The sequence below is a fragment of the Zeugodacus cucurbitae genome, chromosome 6 (assembly GCF_028554725.1).
Source record: "Zeugodacus cucurbitae isolate PBARC_wt_2022May chromosome 6, idZeuCucr1.2, whole genome shotgun sequence".
NCBI classification, from domain to species: domain Eukaryota; kingdom Metazoa; phylum Arthropoda; class Insecta; order Diptera; family Tephritidae; genus Zeugodacus; species Zeugodacus cucurbitae.
In genome coordinates, this window is record NC_071671.1 from 70,869,578 (window position 1) to 70,882,504 (window position 12,927).

The following is a 12,927-nucleotide window of genomic DNA, read 5'->3' on the forward strand; positions in this document are numbered from 1 at the left end:
TTGCTAAGCGACAGTATTTTGTAAGCATACGCTAGGGGCCATGTGTACATATGTACATAGTTACAATAGTTTGCCGAAGTCTTTCTTTGGTTTCCTATTTTCTTAGATTCATCGCTTATTGTACTGATAATTTGTGTAGTATTTAAGTTTGATCAGAAAGTACATTTGATTCATAGAAAAATTGAACAAATTACGTTCTTGGTTTTCTTGGAAAAATTGCACACTTTAATGTACTGATTCAAAGCTCCTCATAGCCCAGACATATTCAATTCATGCTTAAATAAGACCAAAACCTATATGGTCTCAAAGAGGATCTTAAGTGCCGGTATATCAAGCATTCAAAATTAGTTTTCCTAGCACAATTCGTAATCTAATTTATGAACTATTCAACATTTCCACATCCATCACTTCGTATTTGAAGACAACATTTTCACATTAGAAGCCCCTTCCAGCGCTCACATTTGTTGATTTGGAACTGCTCATAGAAAAATGTTTAAATTTCCAACAGCTTATTTGCTCTTCATTTTCCATTATTTACTTTTCATTCTTATTCGTTTGCACTTCACATTGCGTTTGGCTATTTGCGAAATTTTTTAATTTTCTTTTTCAAGCTAAATTGCTTATCGATTGATTTACAGCTGTAGTTTCAAATGGGCAGGGTGTTATCTGACTGAAACGCCGCACTTTGTTTTGCTCTGTGAAGCGTTCTAAATTAATTCTTAAGAGCGTAAGTAATTTAAGGAATGTTCAGCATAAAAAAGAATGAAAGAAGTGAAAAATTTCAAATTTCAAATATTTTCAACATAAATTTAAATATTTTTGAAAATAATTATAAAATAGTTTTAGTAAAAGTCAAGCTCAAAACCTCCTCATTTAATTATTTCATTACTTCACACTCACCTGGTCAACATGTTGGCCCGATTCACTGCCACCTCGGCTTCAACCCGAAAACGATCCTGCGCATAACGATCGACCACGCCTTCGCCTAAATTTAATGACGTACCCGCTTCACAATTGGCGCCGAGTAAATGTTGTGTTTCGACGATTTGCAGAAACTTCGTTACGACATCACGACCGCGCATCAAGTTACGCCGATTATTACGCGATATCTCGTCCCAATCGTAGATCTCATCTTCGTTCGCCGCATCAACCACGCCGGCCAAAAACCGATTCGTTTCGTCGTCTTCACCGTTATCAGTTTCGTTACCGTCCTCTTCGCCGCCATTTAGATCCGCACTCACATCAGCCGAATTGCTCACTGGAAAACCGTGTGCATTGCGGTTATCCATATGACCATCGTCCATTGTGATGTCGTCCGTATTTTCCAGCACAACATTTTCGAAATTGATTTCTTCAATCTCGAAAGATTGCTGTGGATCCATGCCACCCCCAACGACACTCGTGCTTGCCAACTGATTGGGCTCTTGCGAAAAATTACTGGTCAACCAGTTGAAATCTTGGTCTTCCGCTTTACTTCTACTGGCATCCAAAATGGTTAGTGTTGTATTGTCTTCTTCATCATACATCGCTGTCTCGTTGCTGTTCTCAGCGCCTTGGAACTGCGACACCTCAAATGTGTCATGCACTTCATTTGAGTTCTTCGCAGCGGCTACCTTCGTGTTGTCGGCGACATGTTCATTTGAACTGCTCCTCCATGTGCTTCGCTCGTTTGTGACAATTTCATTTTGTTGTGCCACTGACTGAGTCTGATTTTTCCATTTCATTATGGTCGCAAGTTTTGGTTGCACAAAATCTTTTGCAGCAATCGTTGGCAATAATGTCAGTTTGGTTGGCGCTATTGCTTTTGGTACAAGTAGCAGTTTTGTTGTTACCTTTTTTGGTAACTGCTGAGTAGGGGTGACGGTGGTAGTCTCAACAAATGCGACGTCGTTGAGCATATCGGTTGCTGGTGTATTCGTAGCAATACCTATAAATGTAGGCGATGTTGTAGATTGTTCAGGGCCTTCAGTGAGTTCAGCACTTTCTGCGGCTCTTGTGGTTATATAGCTGGCAGTTGTCGTCATGTATTCGTCGTTTTGGTAAATATCCTCCATGAAGTTGACAGAGATATCTAATTCGTCCGCTAATTGCAAAACCTCATTCAGTGCACCTCACTATCGCTGCTGCCATCCATATCGGATGGCAAAATGTCGTTGCTGTCTTCTTCACTTCCGTCGACGCTATTACTGGCCATGTCGTCGGCATTGCTCTCATCACTCGCATCCTCCTCATTTACACCCGCGTTATTATCTTCAGTACCATCATCGCTCTCGATATCCTGATCTTCGCTATCGAACTCGCCTGTGTCCTCGTCAACTCTGTCATTGTCATCCGCACTCCTGTCAATGCCGTCACTGTCAGCATTCTCATCCACGCTACCACCATCCAATATGACTGTGTCGTCCGCTGCACTATCGTGGCCAGTTTGGAGTTCCACATCCATTGGGCGGCCCTGCAGCTGCTCAGCGGTCATCAAACTGCGATGATGCGGCTTCGAAGCCTTCACCCCGAGACTTTTATCCGCGCTGTTGCGTATACTCTCCATTATCTTCTTCATATGCAGTTTACGTATGCGATGTGTCACTGGCGCTTCAGTAGTGGCGAGACCGCTAGGACCAGTATCTGGTGAGTCGGTTACTTTCGGTGCTTGCTGGGAGTGATCAATCGGCATGTGCGATTTGTCAGTGTGCTTTCTTTTAGCTGCTGAATGCGGAGCTGTGGCTGCAACTGAATGTGACCGCTTTTCTGACAATGAGTGTGTCGTGGGTCTTACGCGCTGCGCTGTGTTAATTTCCGCCGAGCTTATCAACGAACCATTCGCATCCGAGTTTCGCCAATAATCACTGCCGAACAGATGACCATTACCCGTTTGTATGCTGCTGTCCGCATCGATGCTCCAAAGCTCGCGATGGGCTTTCATCCTACTCTGGCGCATGGTCAGGTTGTAAGCGGCGCTTTCGGCCGCACCAGACATCAACTCATTATCATAGTCGCCGGCTATCAAGTCACTACTCGCTATGTCCGCGGCGTTTTGTGAAGTATTTGCAGTGATACTCCTTCCGCCCTCACCTTGTCCACGGGCGTTTGCGGCTGCTTTGGCATTATCGTTTCCGGTTGGCGCGTTTTGTGGCCGCAGCGCCCAAAGGAGATGCTCCTTCTCGTTGGAGTGCCGCACCTTGGAGCGGCCGTGGCGAATATTATATATATCAGCGTGCTCGGAGCTCACTTCCGCCTCGACGGACGACACCACTGCGGTGGATGCGGCGACGCCAACATCCGCATGCAAATTGAATTCATGGCATGTTTGCAGCAACAACATCAGCAATACCAACGGCCGCTGGTGAGCTATGAGAGTCCACATCGTCTCGCTTGCTTTGCAAACGCCGTTGATACTTGGAATTTATCCAGTAATTATTTGATTGTTACAGCTCGTCGTATCTGCTGTTTGTGTGTTTGTGACGTTCAGTATCAATTGATTAAAGTGCGCGGTTTCTAATGCTCCACTCACTAAAGCTAATCGCTTTGGAGCTGCACGACTTCGTCTCTGCTTGGGCTCGAGTGCCGTAGTTGGATCTCACTTTGGTTTTGTTGGCGCTTACGTTTCACTATCTCTTCCGCTCGCGTTTAATGCGCACTTTCTTCCTTAATACTTTTAATGGCGCGCTTAATTGATGCAATAACAAAGGCAATGAGTGTTTAATTGCTCTTGTCGCGGTCTCATCTGCTGCTGGCAACATCATTTCGCAAGCGCAGCAACAGTGGCATCATCATCATTTCCTGATGTGTTGACACAATGCGGTCAGGGTTCGCAGCGGCGCCCTTCATGGCACATCATTTGCGTAAATTAAATTCCGGATAAGCGGCTATTACATGCCAATCGTTTGCCAGCAGCCGAGCCAAATGCGTTCGCGAGAGTAGGAGTAGTGGGAAAGCGATTGTTGGCTGTTGTCGGAAGTCGGTTATGGATCTGCAAAATAAAATCAAATTGTTGTAATTCAAAGTAATTCGAATATAATGGCACAAATGTATATAATTGAATGGTTGCACTTATTTCGCACGATATTAAACGGGCTTTGTTGATAATTATGGTACTATAAACAATCGGTTGAGCTTTAAAAATTAAATTGGCTTTTATTGGTCACAATTGTTCGGCGTAAAGCATGGTTCAGATTTACTACAGCCTACATTAAAAATATCCGCGAAATGCAATTCAAGTTTTAATTCGACCTTACTTCGGGCGATTCTTGAATTTATTCGAGTATTGAATTTAAACTACAATTTAACTTTAGGAATACTATTTCATAAATATTTATTAAATTCATTATTATATAATATCACTAAATTATTCAGGTTCAAATCCCGTTTTTTATGTTGCCTTGAAGAGCTGGAGCTTCTAGAATCCCCGTCGACAGTTGAGGGTTTTCCAAAAAGAGTAATTTTAATATAAAATGTTTCTTATGCACTCAAATCCATATACAGTCTGAGCGGAAAAGTGAAATTAAATTAATTCCAGCATAAATTGTTGAATTAAGACATTTGCTCTCTCTTTGTACAGACATAACTGATTAATTGAAAATCAAATTCAATTCATGAACCAATTACGGAGGCAAGCAGTCTATTGAATTATATGAAATAAACACCAGCGAAGGGGTTTCAAATTGGCGAACTTTGCTTGCTCTTAAAATGTATGGGTTCATACCTTTTCTTGAGTGCATAAATAATCACGGCAGCCTTTCTGCCTTATTTAAATAAGCTTTGCAACACCCGCCGCTGTGCCGATAAAATATTTCTCAATTACAATTACGCAAGTCATAAAATTTCGACACACTTGAGATTTGTTTAATCCGACGCCAAAGCGGCAAAGTTGTTTATTTGTTCAAGCGGCACAATTAAGACGCCATAAAGCAAAGTAGGCATTCACTTTCAAGTGCCGAAGCATGCGCCCGCAAGCAGCCACGTGTGTTGTTGGTGTGTTAAATGCTCGTTTCCCGAAACTTTCTATAGAAATAGGATACAGCAACAACAAACAAGCATGGCATTCAACGCTTTAGCGCGGAAAGTTAGGCGCGGCAAGCACAAGAGACCGCGCGCACACGCTTAACCGCTTATAAACATTTTCGGTTTTCGGCTCCTTAACTATTTATGAATGCTTATGCATGTGTGGGAAGCGCCTCCTCGACTCCCATGCACACACGCACGCCCGTATCGAGTGCACACAAGAGGCTTAAATATGCTAAAATGTGTAGTAAAGCGGAAATTTTTAATTGCTGCTTAAAGGCAATGGGCAATGCAAAAGTGTGCACGCTCCGCTGCTGCCGAAGAAAAGCACGACGATGAGAATGACGACGAGCAAATTGGCGAAGTGGCTGGCAAGCGTGTATGCAAATGTGGTCTTAATATAATTGTGCAAACAATCACTGAGTGGTGAGGGAGGAGGAGAATCATGAGAAAATTTACGCAAAGTTTAGTGGGCGCGCGACTTCAAGGTCGGCGGCGTCATGGAGGTGTTGCAAGCATGCACTTAAACGGCAACTTCACGCCGTTGTAGTCTCGAATACAACAAAAGCGCTCATGTACTGCTTGTAAAGCAAACAAATGGAAATTATTAAGTGGTGTGTGGGCACTTGTAGGCGGATATGTAAGCAAGGATGCACCTTCTATTCAAATATCTTATGAGAATAAATATCAATATTTACAATACCCCTTTTGGATAATCAAGGTAAAAGAGAGTCACATCTTTGCTTTCGGTTAAGCGTCAGCTTGCATGAAGAAGAAGTACGTGTAAAGCCGCTAAATGTCCGCTTAGGAGCATTGACTCCAGCCCAACAAGTTGGTTGATTGCTTTAGTGAAGTTGCAATGCGCCATCGCACCATCTGGCATGTTCTGCCCTTGTGTGAAAGCTCGTGAAGCAACGCATGCATCATTTTACAGCGTGCGCCATTTGCTAGTGATGCCAGTGTTGCCACAATAATTACACTCACATCAATTCACGCCAATGCCAGGCGGTTGGTGTCAGGCAACTCAACTCCCATAAACATAAATTTGACAAAACGTCCCCAGTTGCAATGCAGTCCAATTTGTGCATGTGTGTGTGCAGAGCGCCGTTGCAGTGTAATGGCAGCGGGAGAGGAGGAGTGAAATCGCGGCCAGATTGGTTTATATTTGCAACGCCTCATGGAAGCAGATGGCGAGTGCACTTTCGCATCTAACGATTACTAAGGCATCCGCAGACACACATAATTATGTACATGGATATAATGGCTGCTATCGTGGCGTTTAACGGTAAGTGTATACCACACTATAAATGGATTGCGAATAGGGAAATGAGACAAACAGTTGTCTCAGTGTGGCACGTCGTGGCATTGACAAATGCTAGTAGCTCGGGAATACAAGTCGTCATTAATAATATGCAGCTACGCACTGGGAAATGTCTTTTTACTGAGACACATTTTTGCTGAAAATATGATCGTCGAGCGGCATGCGCTCATATAGACCCAGGGAAAGCAAGACAAATTGTTTTTTTTTTCAGTAATCAACAACAAAAGTCTTGAAAACTTAGCATATATAGTGACACGGATATGAGGCAACTCTGAACCAAAAATGGTCGTAATTAGTCCCTATACGGGACTTTTCTTATTTTGGAAACAAAAAATATTTATTCCTTCGTTAAACATTAAACAACATTAATGTTGTTAATATTAGTTTGGCACGTTTTTGTCTTTTGAATTTCGCGGTGCTACAGAGCTCGTATCTAGCAATACTATACATCTTTGAAAGGTCTTGTCATAACCTACAAAACGAGTTAGTTTGGATATTGCTAACTACTTATCACTACGCCGAAATTTGCGCTGTTTTAAAGTTTTCCTTCGTTAGAGGCAAATCTGCTAGAGAAAAGTTCCGTGAGATTAATGGTGTCACTTTGAACTGCGGAGAATGGTTTCGACGAAAAGCGGCACAATGGATAAGCCAGCCGGCGGAAGACCTGTGACGATGAATACCTCTAATCACGGAAAACATAGAGTTAGACCGGCATGTGGCATCTCTTGACATCGCCCAGAAGATGGGAGTTAGTCACCAAACCATTTTAAACCATATGAAAGGCCAAGACGGTTTTGACGGCTAAGAAGGTTTTGCTGTGTATTTGGTGGGATTGGAAGGGAATTATTCACTATAAGCTGCTCCCATATGGCCAAAGGCTTAATTCTGCCATCGACTGCGAACAACTGGACCGCTTGAAGGAGGTTTTATCGCATCAACCATATTGCCCGGACGTAGCGCCAAGTGATTACCACCTGTTCCTGTCCATGGCGAAGCCCTTGGTGTGTAAATTTGAACTCAGAAAAGGCTTGTGAAAAGTGACTGTCCCAGTTCGTCGCATATAAGGAGGGGGTTCTACGAGGAGGGTATTATGAAGTTGCCGTTTAGATCGAAAGAAACGGCGCATATTTGAACTAGATCCGATCACTGTAACACTTTTTATACAGCATTGAATAAAGAGCAATAAAGCGGATTTATTGGTCAACCTAATATTATTATTCCAATCGTTAAAACACTTTTCAAAATAGATATATGAAATATCGATATGGGATATTCTTAGGCTCTTTCGGCTGTTTATCATACGTTTGTAAACCGACGAACCTTTAAGTTTCTCTTTTAATTTCACGAAAAAGCAGCGTAGTGTGAACTTTTAAGAAACGAAAATCGCAAAGCTTATAAAAACACGTGTTACCTCAGTAGCTGCTTTCAGATAAAGCTGAAAATTATATCGTACTTCAGGGAGTAAATCCCGTTATTTTTTGAACACACCTCATATACCTTAAATTTTCTTCTAAAGTGACAGCATGTTTCAGCCAAACGTAAATTTGGCCAATTTAATATTTTTTGTCTGCTTCTTTCGATTAATCGTTTGAAAGCACGAAAACAAATATGCAGTCTTGAATGAAAGAGTATACATAGATTTCTAGAATAAACTTGGCACTCACAGGAGAACTATTTTGTTTTACATAACTCAAGGGATTTCTGGTTGTTGCACTACTACTGAATGAAAATTCGACTAAATATTTGCATATCAATAATAGAGGTCTTCATGAGTACGTATAAGTACATAAGTGCTTAAACGCTTTTCGATTTCCGACTGTTTAACTCCGTAACAGGTGCGCTCGCATTCAGTTGGGCATTTCATAGTGTTTGTCATTGAGTGATGAGTACAATTTAAGTGTCACATCTGACACTGCTCAAACACGAGTGGCTGCACGGTAGAATTTCATTCAATTATTATTGTTGTTGTTGGTCTCAACGATGGCAAAGCATTACCTTTTGTTTCACAATGCAACAACATAAATACAACAACAAAAGCATATTGGAATATAAGTGAGTGAATGTGTGTGTGTGTGTGTGTGTGTGAGTTGGAATTATTGCCTTAACCTGATAGCATGCGCTTTGAATGGCCTCTACCATTTAATAAATGTTTACTTAAAACGAATTGAACATTCTGTTGCCACTCTTTGTTTGTTTGTGTGTATGTGTGTGTGTGTGTGGTATGTGTGCATTGTCCATTCTGTGCACACAAATAAACGTCCGTCCGTTCGTTCATAGAAAGAATGGCACAAATGGAATGCTCATGTGTTATTGCTTTCAGAATTCATTTCGTTTTATATTACCTTTAGAGTCGATAATTTGCACAAACACACGGACGCAAATACATTTGGTATATGTGTAGTAGCAAAGCCTGCCCATGAATCGTTGGCGGCCACTTTACATTCCTTGGCATGCTTTTGCGCCCGAAAATATTTCAATTTTAATTTAGCTCATGTCCTTTGGCTCCGACTCAGAGTGGGAATTTCGTTATTTTCGCCTTCACTTTCATGAAATTTAGTCTTATTTTCAATATCTTCTACTATCTTTAACTATCTTTAATATCTTGCTACTTTAGATATTCCACGAAGTGCTCATATTTTCATGTGCACACCCATTTTGCGTTTAGAAGAGCTTAAATTGGACTTCTGACACAGACAGAGTTGGTACTTAAGGCTAACATATTATATTTAAGTTTGTTATTTTTTTTTTTGCGAAACTCTCGGGGCATAAAACAAAGAATTTCACTTGAAGCGCAGTTTATGCGAATTCGTCCTCTGTTTATGTATTATTATGTATTATTGTATTATTTTATGAATTTTAGGTTATATTTTCATTAAAAAAAAATTGTGAACTGACTCCATTTTTATAGAACGCTAAAGCCAATATTTCATTATTACGAGAGCTATTTGCCTAAAAGTCATACCAAAAGCTTTTGTAACAGCACCACAGCAATACGCATAGATTCTAGCTATCTTTGAACCATTCACTTCATCAGAAAAGCAAAATATCTCAATTCCCATTACTCATACGCCATGGCAGACATAAAATAAATACTTCCTAGGCATACTTGCCTCACATTACAAGCACTTACTTACTAACTTTGTGGAGCTTGTTCATCACCCAGCCCAATAATAATTTCATAAATCAAACAAATAACGGTACATAATATTTATGTGTCATTGCCGTATATAAGTTTATCGCCTGTCCATTTCCTTATTTTATGAGCTGTAAATTTATTTGCTACACATTACAATTTATTTGACACTCAAACAGAAAATACAAAAACAAAATAAAAAAAATCGATCGGTTGCGCAATGCTTATTTCATTGAATCATAGCAATCTGAGCATTTCGTGCATACCGCAAACCTGTTGGCAGAGCGTTGAGAATTTCATTAAAATACAATCAAAATGCCATTGCAGAAACATCTTTGTTTTGTTTGCTAGGCTTCACGCATTCATTAGAGAATCCCAACAAATCAACACTCAATACCGCATTCATCGATGCCTTTGATCGCATAAAATATAGAACTTTGCGCAAAGAAGTCACTTCTTGCACATTAAATTTCCACAAATTCTCATCCAAATAAAGAACATTTGCCGTGAGTGTAGAACTTTTCTCCAAATATCCGAAAAATCAGCAAAAATAATATAAATTGCTACAAAATTTAAATGTCAAACACATATACAGGCGCACACATGAGGGTGAGTGGGTGAGTTTTTATTTCTGTGATGATATTTTTGATTAATAGCATCGAGTGACTGAATGAAGAATGACTCGCTGTGTTTTAAGTACTATTCAAGTGCGAGTCGTCACGTTTGCATCAACTTGTGCGTAAAATCCGAATTATTTTTAAAATTCTGTATTTACAAGCGAGTTGCTGAGCAATGTGATCGCATTAACGGAAGTTTACTTTGTTAATTGGCTACAAATGAGCTGCCGTAATTGTTAAGAATGCATAAGAAACTCATAAGAAACGCCGGAAGTTCTGATATAAAACGCGTGGGAAGTTAATTGCTTTACAAAAAAAATGTGAAAGAAAGAGAAAGAAGTCGCCGCTGTCATTTTTCTTTGTGCTGTTAATATTTGCGTTGGACATTCGCACCTAATGGCTTCGGCCATCATAAAAGTGTCACTCAAAAGGATTTCTGCGAGAACACTGCGTGTCACGTTGCAGTGCACAAATGTAATGAGTTTGCGTGCACTCGCCACCGTCTAATCTGTAGGCCGCCGGATTAACTGTTACATTATACTCGTATTTCGCTTGCTGTTTCACTCATCGGCTATTTACTTAAACACTTTCAGCTGCAGACGCATAATAAAGGCTTAGTTTAATGTGCAATTGTCTGCTTCACTGCTGTAAGTTGGTTCTCACACTATCGCGCCAATTGCCATTGTCACTATTAGTCACTCATACGCCATGGCAGACGCACACTTAAGAGTAAAAGTAAAAGTAAAGCCGCTTAGAAACTCAAACTCAATGTTGTAAGTGAAAAGAAAATCATAGAAGGTTGTATGTGCAAATGTGTGTGTGAACATGTGTGCATACGCAATTACTCTTAGCTCCGTACGATTTCTTTATTTTCTCCATTTAATTATATTTGCTTCGAAATATGCGTAAATCATTTGCAAGTAATAAATACTTTTAATGTCTGTTTTGTGCAGAAAATGTGTTTTTTGTTAAATATTTTTTCGTTATTTAAAGAAGGTATCATTATTGATGAAGCGTAATATTTTGGAAGAGCTGTTGTATATAAATTTCCCTGTTTCTAAGCTCTTTGCAAAAATGTTATCCATTGTAAGCATAAAATGTTATTAAAAAATTCTTAGTATTTATCAAGTATTATAATGTTTTTCTAATATTTTTATATTCTGAATGCATTCATACGAGGTGTGTTCAAAAAATAACGGGAATTTTTAAATTTTTAATTGTTCAACATTGCTATGTTGATATATAATATGTAAGTAAGTGCCCCTGAAGAACAATAAAATTTTCAGCTGTATTCATTGTTTACTGTGTCTGTAGCAGCAGCTTAGGTTAGACGTGTTTTTATCTATCCTCTAATTCAAAACATTGTTGCCCGTAAATTTGGTTCAATCGGCTGTTTTATATGGATATGGGTATGGCACCTAAAATTCAACTTTTAAAGTGCCGTCATTTCACAAGTATACGAGAATTCGCTGAAAGATCCAATAGTTATACCAAAAATTGAGTTTGAGAAGTGTTCGACGATTGGAAGAAGCGCTAGCATAATTAAAAATTGATACTATTTCGAAGGCGACAATGTTAATGTAGACGAATCAATAAATATTTAAAAAAAAAAAAAAACGAAAATTTCCGTTACTTTTTTAACACATATTTATTTCTGTCAATTTCCTTACCATCCTTCATGTACATCACATTTTAAATACTATTAAACTTTAACAGCATTAAATGCTTTTGCTTTTCTTCTTATTATGTGAGAAATTTATTCCATTCTCTCTCACAAGAGAGCAACTAGAAATTGTGCATATATTAATAAAATATGCTCATAAATTCATTTTCAAATCTGCCATAACTGTACACTAATTGAGCTCAGTTAGTTTAAGTCGAATTGACATAGTTTTTTCTGTGGAGCAAATCAACCATAGAAATTGTGTACTTGAGGTTAAATTTCCTTAACATTTTTTCATTTGGGTGCTGTAAAGCATATTTAACTTGTCTAATGCTATTAAGTTTAAGTAGAAAACAAGACATCACTTTAAATATTTATAAAACTTGGTTATTGCCCTCTTGAACTTTGGGCTGCTCAAGTATGGGATTCCCTTAGAATCAAACACAATTAATGTTGTGATTTTTGTGCAAGAAGACATCAGAAATTTATTACAAACGATTGATGAAGCAAATAAATTGACAGTTTTAAGCTATAGAACTCACACATACACACATAAAATGGCTTGTAACGGATCTTTTGACAAATGTTATAGGAAAAGTGAAGAACTCTTTCTACTGGGGGCATTCTCTGCCCTAGACGTGCACAATTTGCCGTCAGACGGAGTAAAGAGCGTGAAATAACGGCACTGTTGGCCTGGTATTTAAGAAAATCAATTTCACTTATTTACGACCAGGTATAGTCGTAAATAAAATTACACACCTGCTGGCGCAATTTGGTTAACAAATTGTAGTAATTCGGCTAGCAACAACACCTGCAACACACACGCGAGCACGGCTTACGGATTTTTCTGTGAATAAGTACGTACGTAAGCTTATAGTTGTAGTAATATGCAAAGCTTGGCGCATAAACTCCTCGAATTGCGCACTCACACTCCCGAGTTGCCTCATTTGGCTTGGCTGAGTTGGTTGGGTTGACTAAATGTGCTTGTAGTTGTCATGAATAAAGTATTTGAGAAGGTAAATGCTCAGCAGCAAAGTTGGGTGACGTCGCAAACAGAGCGACGTGCGGGCATACATGCACACACATTTTAACGTAAGTTTATACTATATTAAGCTTTAATGTGCTTGCTTAAGCCGGCACTCTTGAGTTACCTGCAGCTCCTGGAGTCTAGGTGGTGTGCGTGTGTGTACTTTTG

The 12,927-nt window shown here is 39.6% G+C and overlaps 2 protein-coding genes across 2 annotated transcripts in view; both read right to left on the reverse strand.

The window, feature by feature from the left end:
• LOC105221492 (uncharacterized) overlaps nt 1–2,054 on the reverse strand; it is a 58,698-nt gene extending 56,644 nt beyond the window's left edge. The window contains exon 1 of the mRNA XM_029046411.2: nt 901–2,054. Within this exon, the coding sequence (XP_028902244.2) occupies nt 901–2,054 (1,154 nt within the window). The remainder of the gene's footprint in view (nt 1–900) is intronic.
• Nucleotides 2,055–2,101: 47 nt separating this feature from the next.
• Nucleotides 2,102–12,927, reverse strand: part of LOC128922657 (uncharacterized) — a 53,082-nt gene continuing 42,256 nt past the window's right edge. Inside the window, exon 2 of the mRNA XM_054233886.1 lies at nt 2,102–3,967. Within this exon, the coding sequence (XP_054089861.1) occupies nt 2,102–3,361 (1,260 nt within the window). The 5' untranslated portion in view covers nt 3,362–3,967. The remainder of the gene's footprint in view (nt 3,968–12,927) is intronic.